Raw genomic sequence first — 20,128 nt, forward strand, 5'->3', positions numbered from 1 at the left:
TAAACACTCCTAAAATAGCAAATTTGCACATTTTACCGTATATATATTTTTTTACTAACAATATATTAATCTCTAAGAAGACAGTGATGATGTTCATGACTTCTAACAATTATCAATGATTTAAAAAGGAAAGAATAACACTTATCAACAATGATTTAAAAAGGAAAAAATATCAATACTGTATGCAACACTTTATTTCTATATAGCTCTGCAAGTGTTTACATTTAGAAATGATCATTAATACAAAATCATAATGTCCCATCACTATTTTAGAACAAGCCCACAGGATACTCTTGTGGTCCTCGGGGGCTACATGGTGCCATTTTGGTGACCCTGATCTGTACTGTGGTTGTTAATTTTAAATTAAGCATGAGAGCTAATTCTGATCAAAACTAGATACAGGCTTATTTTAAAATTTTGTATGAAATAGAGTTCAAATTCAATGTAAATAAGATAATTACACAATTAATCCAAAACGCCTCACACTGGAGCGCTCAAAATAATCACGACTAAAACAGGGCATTGGAATATTAATTCAAGAATTAAAATTTGATGGAACCTATTACTGCAAGGCTTAAGGTGATGTAAAAATAATATGATGAAGGGGGGAAGAAAGTAGTAGGGGCAAAAGTACAATACCACAAATGTGTATCAATCCAGAAGACAATACATTTGTCTGAACAAAATGTGCAATGGATTTTCCAGGGACAATCTTTTCATTGAACATTCAAATGCATTTTAAGGACGTCACAAGGGTCTATCATTTGTTTAAGACACAGATGAGATTTAAAATAAATACAATGGAAAAAAATATTCCTTGATACAGACATTCATTTGACACAAATCAAACAGGTCTGTGTGAGAACATTTGAGTGTTTAGAAGAAGCTAGTTTTGAGTTTGATAGTTGGTGCAACTTGGACTGTTGGCTGAGCTTGGCGTGCTGCGTCTTTAGCTTTGTTGGTGGCCTGGTTTGCCCGAACAGCAGATTCCAGCCGGGTTTTAAGCTCGGGCGCTGCACCAATGACCATCTTGAAGGCAGCTGGGTATAGAGGGCCGATGCGCATCAAGTTCTGAAGGGCAAAGTCATGGAGGCCTTTGGAGGCTTCGTTTGCAGTAGGAATGGCATTTTCATCCAAAAGGTACGAGATAAGTGTTGGAACAAGAAGAGCCACCAACTGGACTCCTATTGGGCACATGAAAAACAATGAGATAATACAACAATAATAATTAGAAATAACATTATCCAAGTCTTTCTGCTAGTAAAGTGAGTCAATTATTGAATAATTATAATACAATTCAAATTGCAGCACTCTCAGTCATCTTTGCACAAAATCTGATGGTGTTGAATCCTTTTTCATATTCAAGTAAAATTGTATTTTATTCACCCACCGTTGGGCATTGTGATTTTTTTTTTCCCCCTCACTGTTTTACTGCGGTGGGTGCCAGTATCTTGTGATACGACAGGAGGCAACAGCTCCTCGAGCATTCAGTTCAGCCCCTTGAGCATTCAGTTTTGGTGGCAATATTTTCCACTAATTTAAAAAAAATGTTATTGGGAGAACAATGGTCACTAACCTGAAATTGTAGGGGGTATAATCAGAGGATTTGTGGAAGTAAACATTTCCACTCAATACTGATAAATGGGCTCAAGTGTGGAAAAGACATTTCTCACCAACAGAAACTATTTAATTAAAAAACAAAACACATTTTATATATATATATATATATATATACTGTGTGCATATATATATACTGTATATATGCACACAGTATATCAGCGACTTTACTACTGGTTGCACTGGTGCGACTATCTGAATAATTTCGGCACTGTCTTGAATTTTAGGAGAAAAACGCCACCATTTAGGGCCAGTTTAAAGCCTTGCACATACAGTACAACAGATAATAACTCGGTGAATATTTCTGTATGGCTCTTTCATACATCTGTCATGGGACATACAAAAGAAATTCATGAATATTAATAGAATACAATAACAGTAAAATTGCCAGTAAGCTGTTGTAAGCATCCTAAAAATAGCCTTGATGCTCTGATCATTGCTAATGCACATTTATAGCCACTGAACTATACACTTGAATGGAAAAACAGAGCACACATTAGTAATCCATTAAGCAAAGAGACACTCACGGTTCTGCTCTTCACCCATGCCAACAAGATTCTCCAGGACCCTGATGCCCTCCTGCACAGCCTGCAGCTCAGCGGACGTCCTTGGCCGACTGCGCTCTACAGCCTTCAGCTTCTCCACCATGAGTGGAGCCAGAGCGTGAATGTATGGTGTAGAAAGTTGACGGCTAGGATGTTGAAACACTGACAAGAGCAGCTGGTAACACCGTGCCTGAACCTGGAGCGAGTGTTTTAAATAAATAAATAAATAAATAAATAGAATGAAAAATCACAAAAGAGAACAAGTCACATCCAGGATTTCAATGTGTATGATGAGCGTTTTGCGGTTCAGGCACTTACCCAAGGATCACAAGAGTTGAGGGCATTGCGGAAGCGTTCTATGCAGCCCTTTTGTAGGACAGTAACTCCTACAAGTTCATTACTAGCAGACAGTAGGAGTAGTGTTGTTGCCGTCAACATACTGATCTCATCCAAATCTGGTCTGGACTCATCTAAAGAAAAAAAATCAAATTATGTTTGACATATCGCATATTGCTCATGATTCGTCCTTTAGAATGAGTATATCTGTACAAACCTGGCTCGGAGTCCTCAAGTACAGAAGCCAGGCTGCTCCTCACAAGAGCAGTCCACTGTGTCTGGAGGCTATTTACTCGCGCCAATGGGGAGGTGATAATGGTCTTGATGCCCTGCAGTGCGGCAGACACAGATATAGGCACGGAATTGTCAGCAGTCTTAATTGCAGTTTCCCTCAGCACCCCGGTGATTAGGAAGAGGACAGTAGGTAGGATGGTCATGCTACCTGAGAACAGAAACCACAAGAACATGGCATCATTTTCATGATGAATAAACACAACAGTAAAAATGTCTGAGTTGTAATATAGGATACAGAAAAAATGTTAAAGTATAGTTTCTTTAGTGAAACAAACTCAGCATTGTTTTTTTAAGATGTGTGTCTTACCAGCTGGGGAGCAGAGCAAGGGCAGTTCTGCCAAGATGGAAACGCTGTTTGCCACGAGGCGTGCACTCTCCTCAGGTAGTCGTTGAGGCCTGATCAACACATGGCTGGGTGACTCCTTCATACGTGTATTGAGCTGTGGTAAGTGGCGAACCAGGATGAACACCAGCAGCTCCATTGCGGCAAACACCAGAGAGGTGCCAGGGACGAGCTCACCCGTCTCTCCCCCTTCCCCTAGGCTGAGTTGAGAATCTCTCTGGCCTTCCTCCTCTTTGCCTGTGCAAAATGCCATCATGACCTAGATCAGTAAAACTGACACATCATATTTCTGCTCTGTCAGTAGAAAGCAAACCAATCACCTCTCCTTCCACTTTCTATACTGCTTATCTTAACTCATTCAGTACCAGCCAATTCTAGACCCCTTTTTTTTTACACTCAGTCTTGGAAATATTGAAGAAAAAAGTATCTGGGGTTGAACCCCAAAAGACACGTGTTTACATGTCTTTGGGAGCGAATGAGTTAATTTGGGTCGCAGTTGACTTCAGACAAGAGGCGGGTACACTCTGGTCTGGTTTCCCAATTATGGGACACAAATAGATGAACAACCATTCACACTCATACTGTGGCCTCTGGACAACTTAGTCTACCATGAAACAATTAAACATGCATGTTTTTGGGATTTGGGAGGGAGTGCAAAAGGGGAAAATACATATGTCACACAAGAAGGCCAGAGTCCTGAATCAAACCTCCAACCTAAAACATTTGAGGTAGATGCGCTAACCACCACACCACTTTGCTGTCTAAACCTAACAACAAATATTGTCAAACCAAGAACTTTGGAACACTGTGTCATGTTGTCATGTAAACCGAGGAGTGCAATGGGTTAGCTCATGACCTTTGTTGATATGTTGTTGCTGAAGATGGTCCACTGCAGCTTTTATGGTCTCCTGTACGACAGCAGTCACCTGGAGCTGGACTGCAGGAGGGTCCCGGGTCAACAACAGTCTATGAAGTACATTCAGGAGCTCCACTGCCAGCAGCTAGAAAAAAAAGTAACACTTATTGAAACTAGTGAAAGCAAGCAAATACTCCAGTCTTGCCAATCACAGGCATTTGCTGTGGCCTTTAGAATTTCAACAGGTCAACCTAACCAATTCAAAGCATAAGTTTGGCATAGATCTATTGTATGATAGCGCACCCAAGTGACCCTTGTCACCTTGTGAAAGCAGTAAGTACCACATGTCCTTGTTGTATTTAACAGATGTTTTCACTGAAGCAATCCTGGCAAATGTGTCACTTAATGTACAACAATGAAAGAGCTAGAGTGAAGCTGCTTGCTGTATTCCTCTTACAACATAAATACTTGGGCTGCAACTAATGATTATTTCAATAATCTGTAAATTATTTTTTTCGATTCATCATCAAATATAAAAAAGACAGATAAAAAAACTAAACACATTGTCATTCCATTTATTAAAAAGCAAGAAATTGTTTCAGAATTGAGAGTGCAGAAAAATTCAGAAAAAGGAAGCCATGTGAACGTTCCGAAGCTTTTCAATCAAAAACAAAGATGCCCCTACCTGGTCTTCTGCAATTTGGGTCTTTGCACAGGGAGACTCAAGCAGAGTGGACAAGGCCAGCAGGCAGGACATGACATGCTCAATGGGTTCCTCGGGCCGTGGAAAGCAAAGAAACTCTATACTGACACCTGAGAGACAAAGAAAAACTGGGCTTAGAGTATATTCACACAATTCTTTTCCTTTCTTTTTTTGCAATCTTTGGTGCCCAGTAAGAAATATGTTTACGGAAGGATTGTGAGGGGCTACGAAATTAAAATCAAGAAATCAGTTGAACATGAACGCTTTAAATTACATTTCGTGTCTCTATATCTTTACCTAACATTAGGTGCATCCTTTCTTTGACCGACTCTTCAAAGGTCTTAACGGTCGGTGAGGCTCCTGTTTGAAGGGCAGGAGCCTTGGAGAGTATTGGAGAAACCTGTTCTTTTGCTTCACAAGCGCCAAAGCCAGTGCTGCTTAGCCATAAGGCCACGGCATGCAGTACAGGAGCCCATGAGTTGCGGTAATGGAGCCTTGCTGTGTCTATCGTCTCTGGAGTATAAAATGCTCCACCTAGTGTAAATTACATTTGAAACGTTAATAGTGGAGTAACTCTCTTTAAAAGCAAGACCAAAAATAGAACAAAAACCAATGAACTCCAGTGGTGCGCATCGCCATGCAAGATGGGATGAGCACCAGGCCTCGGACAGAAGTAAATGTCTCAAACATTTCATTGTACTATTCAGCAATCAAAAGGCACAGTTGTGTTGTACCATCAGGAGGCAGCTGACTGGAAAACTCTGCAGGCAGAGTGAGCAGGGCATAGTCTCGGAGCATGGCCAACCACAGTTGACTAAGCGAGGGCAGTTCAGGCTGCACTAAAGTGATGAGACTGTCAGGTGGAAGCACATCTGGACCCAGATCATCCTCATCCTCATCTCCGCTTCGAACCGGTTTGACAGGCTTTGATTCTGCCTCTTTCTTAATCTTCATCGCTACCACATAAACCTGTTAATAACACCCATAATAATAGAATAGTCAAGTGTTTACACAAGTACTCTTTACACATCATCAAGCTCAACACATCGGTGTTATGGACGGAACAAAAGAGTCGTGGGTATCACCTCCGCCCATGCTTTAAGTACAGCCAGCTTTTCCATGGTGGTGGCACTCTCACTGTACAGCTGACTGGATGAACCTTTCCCAGCTTGCACTTTGTCCAATGATGACACTAGCAGGTTGTGGACTCGCCTCAGGTCATTTAGGTCACTTACTACACCACTACCAATCCAAGTGCTGCACACCTAAGGACATACACAGTCAGAGATTAAGGTGATCTGAACTTTATTGAAGTCCTTCTTACATATCTTGGTCTCTTATTATGCAACTGTTGACATTGTATTCAAATAGATTGCAAAGAAAGAGAATCAGCGCATATTTAGTCAATGAGATGTAATATACTCATATCATATGTAATGTCAGCCGTACATATTTCACACACATTTTAAGGGAAACGGACCTGTCCTTGCATTGTGAGAGAAATTGCCACTGAAGGGGAATTACTGTTTCTACAGTTGACTGTGACTGTGTACATGTAGGAACAGATACAAGTTAATCCTAAGGATAAATAATGCAGCAGTAACGTAGCTGTAATGGCCTTAAGGGTGATCATTATGATTATTTCTGCTCACGATGCTGGCAATACAGCTATTACATAAGTAAGCAAAGGGAAATGAAAAGCATATTAGTTGCAATGTATTCCTTCAAAAAGGCAATGACAAAGTTTCTTACTTGGCATGCTTTTGCTGTTATGTCAGACGGTGTATCAGGTGAAAAAGCTGGTCTGAGGGCAGCTCCAACCTTAATACATAAAATTTACCGTGAAGTGGTTGGATATTGAATTATTTTGACGATTACTGTATTATTCCTTCAAAGAAACTTGACTCACATTGGCCTGGTATTGTTCCAAAATGACATGCCCTGGGAACTCAGGCTCGGGAACACACGCAAACTTTTTAATGATGTCTTCCAGTGCCTGCAGACCAGCCATTCTCAACTGGTTACTGTGGTCTGTGGCAGCCATGAAAGCCATCCGGATGAGGTCAGACAAATGGAGCACTAGCAGATCTCCTAGACAAAGAGAGATGGTAAGGAAATTAAAAGATTATAAAAGGAATGCATACGCATTACTTAAATGAGCAGCCAGTTCGTGGGGAGACAGTGGAAAAAAAGGCTGTCCAATTACCATTATCCTTTTACGACTGTTAAATGAACATCAAGGCACTTTAATCGTTCCATACTTCATTCAATGTAGAGTGAAATTAGTTTTTAGACCATTCGTAGGGAGCTGTGCGTCGCCTTCTCAAATTGAGATTTTTTTTGCATACTTTTCCCACTTAAATATTTAAGATCACCAAACAAATTTGACAACGATAACCGAAGTGAACATAAAAGTCAATTTTAAATGGTGCTACAGACTACAGAAGGTTGCAAAGTTTGAATTGATTGATTGATCAGGACATAATCAATAAAATGTGTCCAGTGTTTTGCAGAAAGTCACGTGTAATACCTTTAGGGTTTTTTCCTCGTGTAGAACGGGCAGTTGCCAGGTCAAAGTGTGCTTTGTCTGCGTGCTCACACAGGAGGATAATGCGGCACAGGCAATCTGCAGCAAACACTCGCGTCACCCAGCGAGGTGCCACTGAGGGCTTCGACTTGTCATCGTCGCCTAAACCTGTAAACATGATGTCGTCGTCCATCTCATCTTTTTTCTCGGAGTCTTCATCTTTTTCCACCTCAAATGTAACAGCTCCTCCCACATCTGACAGAGAATGGAGGCCATATTTTGAAGCACATAAAAAAAACGAAGACTCAGTTAACAGTATTCTTGATTTCTTTAGAGACAATGATAATTGGTTATGTTCTTCTCGTTTGGAGTCACCTGTTGTTGCTGCAAGGACATCCTTGCATAGTTTAAGCCAATGAGAGAGCTTTTCCACAGCAAGCGATGACAGCATGTGACCCAATGTGTCATGAATATCAGAGCACAGCTTCCTGTCTGTTTCGTGATCCAGCATGCCAAATAGTGCCCCCTCAAGACCCGTCTCAGTGATGTTCAGATCTGAATCAGCAAGTAAAACACCGGCGTCTCATTAAAAATCATGCCAGCTCAATAAATTCTTGTTAGTGTTCAGGTTTGCACTCACTTATTGCAGTGTTTTTGCCATTTCCTGCCTTCTTTGCAAGGCTCATGGCATACTCACAGACCTCGGAGGCCTCTCTCTGAGCAAGCTGTCTCAAGCAGGCTACAGCAGCACGGCGCAGCAACAGGTGAGAGCTGCATAAGTGCACCTGAAAAAGGCCCATGAGGCAAAATGTTCATGTGTGAAATATATGTTGTTATAAAGTAATGTAGAAACCGCACAAAAAGAACACCATTAATAACATCTTTATAAGGCGAACCGTTAATAATAAATTCCAATTGGTCTTACACAAAGACATGGCACCAAGCTCGAGAGATTGACATGGCGAGGAGCAAACATGTGAAGCTGTTGCAGACACGAGATGGCAGCTGCCTGCACCAGCGAGTCAGAGTGATCCTGCATTATAGCGCAGCCAACCAGGCAAGACGAGCGGATGGTGGAGATGGTGGTACCATTTCCTTCACAAATATAGGAAGAGTGTAGGTAGTCACGACATCAGTGTGAATGTGTGTGGCTTAAAATTGACAATACTCCCACCTACTGGTCAAGAAAGCTGAGTGCAATTAACAGGGCATTTGTAAAATCTGATATTTAATCAAGACTTTGATTTTTCTCTCCGATAGATTTACCTTGTAATTCTGGTCCAACAGTAGTGATGAGAGCTCCCAAACAGCGCCCCAGACACTGATGCACCTCTGTGTGTGACGGAGGCACAGTAAGGAGTAAGGTAAGGACCAAGGACAAGGTGGGTTCCACATAGCCTCTATACATAGGACCACTTGAGTCCACAATGAGAGCCAAAGAGTGCAGAGCCCATGTCTGTCAAAAAAAATGTGAATGTTGATAAGTGTCATGATTAGTTAAGTGAAATCCTTAATCTTGAGAATTCACTTCAAATGAAACCAAATAAAATTTAATCCCCACCCTACACCCCCCCCAAAAAACAAACAAACAAACAAACAAACAAACAAACAAAATAAACAGGCGGTAGTTTAAAATGATGAGATGACACACTCAATTCCCAAATTGAGGAGAATCGTATTTCCAGTATTTTCCAGTTTAATCTTTGCGATTGTTGACATACTTTACCTGGACCTCATGGGAAGATCCATCCTGGGCCAGTGCCAGTAGAATACTAACACTAGTCTTTAAGTGCTGACCAGAGCCAATGCCTCCTACATATCGATGCAGACAACCGAGAGCCAGTGAATGACCCGTCCTTGACACTACATCGCGCGCTGACTTCAGCCTGCAAACACAGGTTGGTACACCATATAGTTTACGAATCAACTGATTCACATTCAGATTCATCTAAAGACAATTTGTGCTTGAAATCCATATGTCAAACATTAAAATTGTGCACCCCCCCTACACACACACAAAAGATTATAGTGCTGCTATACTGACTTTGAGTAAAACAGGAGGAAAATGCTTACTTGTCAAAACTGGTCTGTGCCATTCTTGCGATGAAAGTAGCCTCTCCCACTACCTGAGCCATTCTGCCGAGAGCCTCACCAGCAGCGCAACGCAAAATCGGATTGGGATTATCCAGTGCCCCCATCACCAGGGCCAGGGCTGACTTGCGGACCTCCTCTGGGCCCAAAGTACTCTTATTCTCTGCCAAACCCTTCAAGTAGGACAAGAAAAGATGCCGTTTCTCTACATATTTTAACCGACTCAAGAAACATTAAAGGGAATTGATTGATTCTAACCTTTAGAGCACTCAGCACAGCAGTGAAGATGTTAAGTTGGACGGCTTGCTGCCGAATTCCTTTAGCCTGCTTGATACATTCTGCAAAGTGGTCGAGCATCTGCAACCTGAATTATGTAGACAAGACCAAATTAATCACTTTAACTCATTTTTTGGACAACAGCATTGGAACACAAACACCGATTAACCAAAATGATTAAAGAAAAAAAAAAAAGAAAAGTTCGTTTAATGTGAGGTATGCTCCTGATTCAATTGCTCACCTGTGTTTGAAAGACACATGGGGGAAAACTACCCCAAAGAGAGCCACAGAGGCATCAATGACTGATACTCCCAGAGGGAGTGGACCTGGGATGGCTTCACCTACAGGCACTCGCAAGTATATGGAGGATGGATCATGCTCCAAAGCACCACTGCCAGATGCACTATTTGGCTGCAGCTGTTACACAACAATCATAGTTTGGAAAACAATAACTTGATTTAATTTTAATGAAAACCACACAATAAGGATGTTAATTCTGCAAATTACAGGTTATTTTACCTGGTCCTCAATAGACTTGTGGTCAGTTTCCTGCAGCCATGAGCCCATGAGCACACTGTCATCATAGTGGCATAGAGAGCGCAACAAAGAAGTGGTGGTGTTGGATGGGTTGTCAGTCAAAGTGAATTCTGCCACCAGCTCCCTGAGGAGTGCGTTGAAGCTGCCTGGAGGAGCACAGCAATAAATTCAAGATTTAACTGAGCGTGAGTTGTTCTCAGAGTTCATGTTCCATGACGCTATTGCGTCTTTGGCACGACCAGTAAAAAGACTACAGTGGACATTGTTTCCAGTGACAGGGTTAGTCAAATTCGTGTGTTCAGCGATTCTCCAAAAAAATAATAATAGTAAAATAAAAATAAATCAAAGAATTGGGAAAAAAAATCCAAATGTCTTACCTTCATATGTTTTAGGAGGCAGTAGAGCCAAGATGTCGTACAGCCTAAGTCTCACCATTGCTGCACTTGCTTTCAGATGTGCCCCGTGAACTTTGATGATGGCAGGGACACTGAGGAGCAGACATTGAGTTATGATATCCATTTAAAAAAAACATTTTTGTGCACCCTCCATGTTTTTACCGCATCTTGAAAAAAAAGAACATTATGAAGGCATCATACTCACTGAGATATCATCGTCATAGCACATTCAATGGGTGTCATCAGCCTACGAATGACATCCTCCGTAAGGAGCTCCGGACAGTGAGCCACAAAACTACGCATGGCTTAACAGGAAGGGATAGAATCACAAGGGAACGTGTTGAGATTTCACACAATTTAATAAAGCGGTAGGAGAAAATTTGTTTACCACATAACGCTCCAGCTCGGCCTTCTAGAGTGACCTGCCAAGTAAAGGAATCTCCCCTCGCCTTTTCTGCCTCCAGCTCCTTCTGGGACCGAGGAAACACATTCCTCCACAGCAGCAGCATCTTGGGAAGGTGATAACGTACCAGGGACGAACCTTTGCATCCATACAGGTTAAACAGAGTGGAGTTTGTGGTGTACGGCAAAGACATAGTTGCTAAATCACAGTTGAGATAATGTTTGTGAGTAACTCACCCAAGGTCATGAGGGCGCCCAGCAGCAGCCATCCAGCTTGGGTCCGCTGCAAAGACAATCGACTGTTCTGAGCCGCTGTCCGAAGGAGGTCTTCAGCTATGCTTACCACCAACTGCAGGGAAACAACACTTTGATATTAAACTCAGAATCGTCATATATTTTTAACATTCAGGACTACAAATTTCATTAAGAGACAGAAATGAGCGGGATCTAGAATGTTTAAATTGCTGTTCGACAATGATGTGTTTCCATACCTTGCCCTTAGAATGTGGGATTCCCAGAGGGCACTGGTGTACACCTCCAAGGAGAGCCGCCATCGCAAAGCTGTAGCCGCTGACAGCATCGGGTGAACTCTTGAGACTGTTAATCTTCTCAGCACAGCGGTCGAGCAGCGGTGTTAACTGATAGGGCAATGCTACAGCAACACAGCGTAGGCACCAAGCAGCAGCCAAACGAGCGGCCATGCTTGGGTGTAGCAATACTGAGGTTACAGTTTCCAGAAGTCCTAAGAAAGATGTCATTGAAAAACAGTTAAATATACTTCCATTGTCACAACCGCATTTTGTTTATTCGGAAAGGACTGCTGGAAGTGAATCATTAAAAAATACACCTCGTACCAATGGAAGGCTCCTGAATGAGAGGCGAAGCTGTGGCACTCAAGCTCTGAACAAGGCTGCCCAACTCTTTTAGGGCACAAACCATAACATGCTGACTGGCCGAAACATCAGTTGCACCAGTCTTGTTTTCTCCATTAAGGTCATTGACAACTGCATCTGGAATTACAAAGGGCAGAGAAAGGCAATAAATAGATTTTTGGTTATTTCTTTGAGTTGTTTAATACTTAACGAATAGATTTAGAAGCTGTTTCCTGAATTTTGCATTTATTTTTTTCCGGTATAAATTGACAAATAGAGCAGAGGATCTTAAATAAGTGGCTCTCGGAAAGTGAAGTAGGTACGTTTTGAAAAGGGACAGACGGAAGGACAGACCGCGTGCAGGAGTAGATAAAGTGATGAAATCTGATGGACAAATTCACAAATATTGCTACCGGTAGCAGTGACGTTGAGCAGAAGTGGCTTGTTCCTACCATGACTCTGCAAATCTAGTGGCCCATACAGCTATTTTTTTGCTCTGTGACGGTTATGTGATCTGCTATGTGTAATACAGTATAAAACAAAGATCACAGAAACACACTGGCAGAAGACTATAAAAGACATCCTCCTTACCCACAGCCCTCATTTGCTTGCTGATGGCTTGGCAGATTTCTTTGCCAGCTGCTATCTGCGCTTTCTCGCCGAGTGAGCTGCCCAGGGTGGCCCGTAGCATAAAGGAAACACAGCGCCGCGAGTACACAGCATCAACATGTGTCTGTGTGGCCCGTGGATGGGACACAAGGTCCAAAACATGAGAGAGAAAGGTGGCAAAGTTGCGCTCCAGCCACTGACCACCAAGCGTAGTAACAAATACGACATAAGCCTAAGGAAAAAAAATTTGTAAGGGACAGGAAAAGGTGCCAAATTGTGTTTTGTTATGAGAAATGCAGCCCACCTGTGTGACGCCCACCCGGACTTCTCTGCTGACAGAAACGCCTCCCTTCAACATTTCCCCTCCACTCTTCAAGAAGCCAGATCCACCACGCAGAAAACCTGTGGCCATTAACTCAAAAACTTCCTCAAGCGTCGCCCGTTTCACATTCTGACGCATCACTGAGGGAAAGAAATACCACTGGTAAATATAATATTGTATGAATAAGAAATTATATTGGATTCAAGTGTCATATCGAACCAGCAGCTTGTTTAGGCATCAGAGCGGTAGCCATGACGGTCCCGAGGAGCTTGGCCACAGCAACCCGAACACCGTAGTTTGAACCCTCCAGGGCCTTGAAACACAATGTGGCCATGTTCTCCAGTTCTGTAGTCCACATGAATACTGCCTCATTCTGCAGTTCCAACAAGCACTGATCGGGTAATTGGAATAGAGATTTGGGTCACGTTAGTGATATTTTATCAGATAGCATTTTATGCAGAAGTTTTTTTTTCTCTGCTGCAAAATCACTGGTATATTGTCTTCCTACAAATACCAATAGATATTGTGAGTCTGTGTGAAATCATAATACTCAATAGAGGATTTTTTAAAACATTCAGAACATGATACACATTCGGGGGACATGACATCATTGTCATTGCCACTAGGATAAGTAATAGGGTTTGATGAACATGAAAGTTGGGATCCTAAGCTTTGGAAAATCAACAAATTGGCAAAATTGTTACATCTTTAGCTTGTCCAAACCTAGATTTATGCTTTTTGCTTATGATGACAATGTGACCCACCTTTGCCACTGCACAGCGCACAGCCATTGACCTGTCTGTGAGTAAAGAACGGGCATTCTTGTAGATGTCTCTGTGGCATGAAGCTGCAGCTCCACCTAGTCCACTGAGCACCTTCTGCAAACTGATGAGTATTTCTCCTCTGCCTTGAGACTGCATGAAGATAGAATTAGGACAACAAACCTAAATGTTAAGTAACGTCAGCACAACATGAGGAATCTACAGTCTATACTTCCAGTGTAGTCAATGAAATGTTTTCATGGTTGTCTACTAATGTCATACCTCTGCACTCTTTAATGCCTTTAAAAGATTATTGATGGTATCTGGAAAAGAACTTCCAAGCATCCTGCCCATCTTTTCATAAAAAGCACCAACACATGCCACTGCAGCACTAGGAAAACCGAAAACAAAAATAATTAGATGAGGTTTCTGTATAATTAACAGTAGATATTCTATGTGCACATTTATCACATAACTTTTGAACATTTCCATTTGGGGAGATGGGAATGGAAATGATAATTGCTTAATTGATTTGTTAAGAATTCAGTTGATTGATTGGAATTCACAGCTGTTTCATTAAATACTTGAGACAAAATGGAATGTACAAGCAATCAGCTTGGAGAGATCCATTCAATCACAACACGTTTGTGGTGAAAGAAAAAACACATTACATCTGTAACTGCATATTCAATGAAATCCCCCCCAAAAATTACAAATATTCAATTTATTCCTTATTAATTTTTTCCAGAGTCAATCAAACACATTTTGGTTAAACGTCTGTCTCTCAAATAGACCTTTCTGAGGGCACAGTACTTTACAATACAAATGGGCCACGCATTCAGAATGAGTCATTATCAGGCTGCATTAATGCCTCCACAGATCCACTTGTATATTAATCCCACCATTAAGTATGAAAGATCAGAGTAACATTTGGCTTAACGACTAAATCCTCTAACACAGAAATACATTGCTGAAATGTTGAAAGTAAAATTAATGTAAACCTGTCATTGCCATATATGTTTAAAAAGAACAACCCACTATACAATTTTATCTTACAGTTTTGTCGGCAGGTAAGCAGGTGTGTCGTCCTTGCTTTTGATGATATCATTGCATTTATCCAGCGTCTGGAAAACCGTAAATGTGTCACCAATACTGTACAGTGTAGCAAGGTTTTTGGCGAGCAGCTTTCTTGTTGGTGGACCGGGAGCACTGCTGATCAGTCCCGTCAGTTGCTCCACCAGTTTTTTCTGCTTTTCCTTCACATCCACCTGTCGTTAAAGCACAAAATCTGTAGCTACCACATAATAAAATACACAGCGATCAGTTCTTAAAAACGTTTCAGTCACCTTATTTGCGGCCACAAGAACCTTATCCAAGAAACGGAGCCATTCGAAGATGAAGACGGACCTCTTTGCCTCAGTGATCTGCACCAACGCTTCCTCGTTGAGCAGGAGACTGTGAGCCAGCTCCATGGCGAGGATTTTCACAGATGTCCTCGCAACTTCTTAATCGGCAGTGCGCTCTGTATATTCTATTCAAACAAGATAGCCACATTTGAAACATCTTGCGAAGTACAACAGCACAGCCTTAACCAAACTACAGTACTATATTGTGTTTTTAGGGCCTTACGCGAAAACGTTCTAATTGCCACGTTAAACGGTTAAATGTACGGAAAAGTGGTTAGGACTGCACGACTGTCCGTGTTTTATGTTATGTGCTGTGTTTATTATTTTACTTTATGTTAACTGTTTTGTTACGCGCTTTGTTACAGCTGCAGCTGTTGTGAAAGCGCTATATAAATCAGCATGTATTGTATTGTAAGGCGTGTTACCGTTTGTCTTTTCGTTCCGATGATCCTCCAGTGTTGACAGCTTCCTCCAGCTGTTAGCAACCTGAAGCTAGCGAGTACTTACGATCAAAAGCCACACTTCGTCAATAGACTTAAAGTCTGAATGGATGACATCCCTTTACCACCGCTTCTTAATAGATTAGGTTGTTTCAGACAACTTCACATGTATTCATCCGTGTTCCCGTATCCTGGCGAGAATTACGACGGTAGCACTTGTGTTACATTAACACTTGCCCGATGAAACAAAAATAACCGGGCAAGTAATCCTGTCGTAAAATTATGTTGAATAATTTGAAGATGATAATTTTAATGACTTAACCGTGATATTGTATGTTTTTAAAGCCATTATTAACTACCAGTCGACGACTTCCTAGCATCTACATACAAGTAATAGCGTATTACAATTTAAATTTGTTGTTAGTCGGAGTGCGTTGTCGAGGAACCGAAAATTAGCGGAAGCAGCAAAGTCCATTACAGTGCTGGAGTAATAAAGAATTTTGGCATTATTTGTTCATTTTCTCTCTCTTTTTTTAAGTTTAATAATGTCCGACGAGGAAGATGATTATATGTCCGATGCTTTCCTCAGTCAAATGTAAGTGTTGCTTTGGACGGTATTTGTCTTCAAACGCGTGTCGGCATGACTGTTTTGGTCTGCTTTTACACGCTAAAATGTTTTAAATTTACGATGATGATGATGATGATTATGCCTACTGTTAAATGCTCATCAACATACAGCATGGCAAGTACGAGACAAAGAAATACGGTTTATGAATCTTATAGACCCAATAATCCTTTATGAAACAATTGATCGCTAAGATTTGAATAGTATATATTTATATACTCTTACATATTGAACCACAATAGTGAATTTTTATCATTCAATTACTGTAAGTGCCATTTTGTTATTATAATGACGCCCTTTTTCTTGTGTCAGACAAGATGTCAAACCAGGTGTCGCCATGGTGAAGCGAGTAAAAGAGGCAATGAAACGGGAAGAAAAGCACAAAGAGAGCAACATTAAAAACCGCCAAAAAACCTTCAAGGAGCAAGAAAAGGAAAGCCGTGAAACAGCTTTACAGAGCTCCATCAGGAATGACAATAAGGGATTTGCACTTTTGCAAAAAATGGGTTACAAAGTTGGGCAAGGTCTTGGAAAAGGAGGCATGTTTTCTTATCTGACCTTCTGAAATTTGATCTGCTACTGTATGTTATACTTGTGTTGATGATAATACCATTTACCAATTTAGGGGCTGGCAGAGTTGATCCAATTCCACTGAATATTAAAACTGGTAAGAAAGCATTTTTTAATGCTTGTGTTATATTACTCCAAGTACTGTGTGTTCTCTAACTGTTTTTGTCTTTGAATGACTCAGATAGAGGTGGCATCGGGATGGAAGAAGCAAAAAAGAGAAAAGCTGAGGAGGAACTGGAGCAATATCGAAAGAAAGTACAGGCCAAACAACAAAATGAAACTAAATCTTTGGAAGATTTTAGGTAAAGACTAAGTGAAAAGATAGATCTGAGCTATACTGTATGATGCCAGTGTTTCATTGTCTGTCTGTGCTCACATGTCACCTTTCAAGGTCAAGAGTAAGGACAGAGCGAGAAGAGCGAAAAATTGAAGGCGACCTTCGACGAAGTCAACGAGTCTGTGAGCAGTTAGATTCTCAGAAGGTTGGAGAATAATTGGTTCTTGTGCATGAAAATCAGGACATCACAGACCAAAATGATGTACCAGTACACTAGACAGTATTCAGACTTGAGTTTTTGCTTGAGTCTAAACAATTAGCCTTTTCATTTCAGGGCATCACAGTCCCCAGAGAACAATGGTACTGGCCAAAAATAGGAGATGACGAGGAGATTGATGAATTTAAAGAAGAAAAAGAGGAGGAAGATGAGATTTTGGAATTAACAGTAAGTTTTGTATTGTTCATTCATTCATTCATTCATTCATCTTCCTAACCGCTTGATCCTCACTAGGGTCGCGGGGGGTGCTGGAGCCTATCCCAGCTGTCTCCGGGCAGTAGGCGGGGGGGACACCCTGAATTGGTTGCCAGCCAATCGCAGGGCACACAGAGACGAACAATCATTCGCACTCACACTCACACCTAGGGACAATTTAGAGTGTTCAATCAGCCTGCCATGCATATTTTTGAAATGTGGGAGGAAACCGGAGCACCCGGAGAAAACCCACGCAGGCCCGGGGAGAACATGCTAACGCCACACAGGGAGGCCGGAGCTGGAATCGAACCCGGTACCTCTGAACTGTGAAGCCGACATGCTAACCACTGGACTACCGGGCCGCGTTTTGTATTGTTGTTTGATGATAAAATAAATTTTTCAAAATTCCAACAAAAACTGCGAGTATGCTGGAGTTCACTGTACAGTACGGAGTGTAGAGGTTTGTTTCCCAAGAAGTCTCAACATGCAGCTTGGTTATCTATTATAAGCAGTGACGGCTCGAGAAAGTTTTACCCAAGGTGGTGAAGGGGTGATGGATCAGTTGGGGCAAAAGAGGCCACCCCTCGCCACCATATGATACGGAGTCATCTCTCTCTTACAGTCCTTTGATCAACTGCAAATACTGACGTCCTATTTAAGAGGGATCCATTTTTACTGCACATGGTGTGGAACGGCCTATGATGGTAAGCTGGATCATATTCATAACATTACACGTATTTATTTATTTTTACACTTTTCTTTTTATTATTCTCTTTGTTGATCGGCTGAAATATTTTCCTCTTGCCAGATGAGGAAGACCTATCCTCGAACTGTCCCGGGGATACAGCAGCAGACCATGAATGAATTTACTGTAATCAATATAGACACTCTATATAGTTCAGAGCTGGAGTCATCGACATTGTGAAAGGAACAATAACAACAGGCAGTCAAAGTAATGATGTATGGAGGGAAACCTGTCCAATTAAACTGTATTTTTTTCCCCGACATTTCTTTGTAACAAGGTTTTATTTAAATGGAGTAAACAATCAGCAGGACCATAATTTCTTGTACATGACTCAGTATTTCCATTAAATTACATTGTAGCCACAATGTAATGTACATATGTTGATAAATGTTTTAAAATAATAAAAAGTATTTCTCTGGTTTACTGATCCAAATTAATATATGCAGTTATCCCCAACCACTGGTCTACGGCTTGCAATTTGGTAAAGGGGTGCAGAGCGAGATAGAATTATTTATATATTTTGTAGAGGAGCATTTCAGGACTGTCTATCATCAATTGCCCGATCTGGAATATAATATGCAGCAGAATGAATGGTTCTAATTAGACGACACTACACTATTACATGTGGGCATTAAGTCAAGATGTCTCCATAGATTTTGGTGACCATCGATCGCAGTTCGGAGGACAAAGATTATTACATGAATAAGGATGGAGGGACGATGACGGAGGACTGACCGGCGAAGTAGGGTCAAGTGCCTATCTCTGCGTACAGTACTGTATACCAATCTTGCACGAACACTCAAAATACAAGCAGGAACAAAAAAATGTGTCCTTTAGCAAGACTCTATGGGCCATTATCTCCTGTTCGCTCTTACGTCAATTCCTTATGCACGTTTCTTCCACACTTTAAAAGATGCGCCGATTCTCCCTTCTTGGCCTCTGACTCACCCACCATGCGTAATTTGGATATACTTGTTTGTACACACTACTACCAGAGGTGTGATTTGGTATAGTGTTAGGGTGGCCCGAATTTCCAGAACCATTCACTTTTTCGAGTTGAATCTCCTTTTCTGTAAACCTCCGTTCTCCTTTTGGAACTCATAAGCGCTACAGCAGGCATGTCCAAAGTCTGGCCCGGGGGCCAAATCCGGCCCGCGGTCGAATTTCATTCGGCCCTCGGCCCCTGTCATAAAATCAGTGCCGTCTGGCCCGCAGACTGGTGAGTGATGTTTCATAGAGTACTGCTTCACTCTAGTGGCTAAATGAGTAATAGCATTCACTAAATGAGTAATAGCATTTAGACACTAAAGGGCATCACTCACGAGTTAACAAGACATCACTCCGTGTTTATATTTGTAAGCTTTTGTTAAATTGTTAATTATTATCATTTTATATTCATGCATTATATTCTTTTATGTTAGTTACCTTAATTATACTCTGTTTAATACGTCCTGAAATATTTTTAGGTTGCTTACATGTGATTGGAGAAGAAAAACAGGAAGGCGGGTCGTTACCGGAAGGGGGAGTGTTGGTTGGAGCGTTAGCGGGGAGCGGTTGAGGAGAGAAAAATAAAAAAAGAGAAAGAGCTGTGTTCAAACGAAGTCGTCCTCTCCTTTTTGCCCATTCTAAACGTAGAGCAATCCATTTAAAACCTGCGAACCCTTCAACTTACATATTGACTGATATGTCATATTTCAAATGATCCTTGCAGTTGTGGATATGTGTATTACTTGTTCATTTCCCTGTTGTTCGAGTCAAAGGTTTTGTGACTATTGAAAAGTAATAATAATAATAATAATACATTTTATTTGTGGGCGCCTTTCTAGAAACTCAAGGACACCTTACAACAAGCAGTTAAAATCACGAGTACAATGTTAAAAACTACATCAAATAAGATAAGAAAAAATATACAACAAAAATAAATAAATAAAAATAATAAAAATAATGGCTTTATGGTCTGAGTGAATAGGCTTGTCGAAACAGATGTGTTTTGAGGCGGGATTTGAAATGTGTTAATGAGGCTGTATTACGAAGGTCAGCGGGGAGTGAGTTCCATAGCTGGGGAGCAGAGCGACTGAAGGCTCTATTTCCCATGGTGACGAGGCGA

At 41.3% G+C, this 20,128-nt stretch overlaps 2 protein-coding genes across 4 annotated transcripts; one reads left to right on the plus strand and one right to left on the minus strand.

The window, feature by feature from the left end:
* Window positions 1-176: 176 nt before the first annotated feature.
* heatr5b (HEAT repeat containing 5B) lies at window positions 177-15,773 on the minus strand. Its single transcript, XM_052080782.1, has 36 exons — window positions 15,318-15,773; window positions 14,833-15,017; window positions 14,543-14,754; window positions 13,769-13,877; window positions 13,490-13,639; window positions 12,945-13,116; window positions 12,708-12,865; window positions 12,386-12,635; window positions 11,777-11,932; window positions 11,414-11,664; window positions 11,160-11,271; window positions 10,909-11,061; window positions 10,726-10,825; window positions 10,503-10,612; window positions 10,108-10,271; window positions 9,830-10,005; window positions 9,571-9,676; window positions 9,295-9,485; window positions 8,948-9,107; window positions 8,488-8,677; window positions 8,147-8,316; window positions 7,862-8,006; window positions 7,597-7,776; window positions 7,225-7,476; window positions 6,604-6,785; window positions 6,447-6,515; window positions 5,780-5,959; window positions 5,429-5,663; window positions 4,992-5,228; window positions 4,677-4,804; window positions 3,992-4,136; window positions 3,100-3,372; window positions 2,716-2,940; window positions 2,481-2,632; window positions 2,145-2,358; window positions 177-1,184 (listed from the first exon to the last, which is right to left on the minus strand). Exons 2-36 carry the CDS (start codon window positions 14,956-14,958, stop codon window positions 877-879), a joined length of 6,141 nt encoding a protein of 2,046 aa, XP_051936742.1. The 5' UTR covers window positions 14,959-15,017; window positions 15,318-15,773; the 3' UTR covers window positions 177-876.
* Window positions 15,755-18,438, plus strand: gpatch11 (G patch domain containing 11). 3 transcript variants are annotated; one of them, XM_052080805.1, is made up of 8 exons: window positions 15,755-15,927; window positions 16,270-16,496; window positions 16,583-16,624; window positions 16,709-16,829; window positions 16,919-17,009; window positions 17,139-17,249; window positions 17,899-17,980; window positions 18,085-18,438. In XM_052080805.1, the coding sequence occupies exons 1-8, from the start codon at window positions 15,878-15,880 to the stop codon at window positions 18,138-18,140; spliced, it is 780 nt and encodes a 259-aa protein (XP_051936765.1). In that variant the 5' UTR covers window positions 15,755-15,877; the 3' UTR covers window positions 18,141-18,438. The 3 variants fall into 3 exon arrangements, with proteins under 3 accessions (XP_051936765.1, XP_051936767.1, XP_051936766.1); XM_052080806.1 differs by having other exon boundaries at window positions 15,781-15,927; window positions 16,275-16,496; XM_052080807.1 differs by lacking the exon at window positions 16,270-16,496 and having other exon boundaries at window positions 15,780-15,927.
* The last annotated feature ends 1,690 nt before the right edge of the window (window positions 18,439-20,128 follow it).

Source organism: Hippocampus zosterae, chromosome 11 (genome assembly GCF_025434085.1).
Source record: "Hippocampus zosterae strain Florida chromosome 11, ASM2543408v3, whole genome shotgun sequence".
Classification (NCBI taxonomy): domain Eukaryota; kingdom Metazoa; phylum Chordata; class Actinopteri; order Syngnathiformes; family Syngnathidae; genus Hippocampus; species Hippocampus zosterae.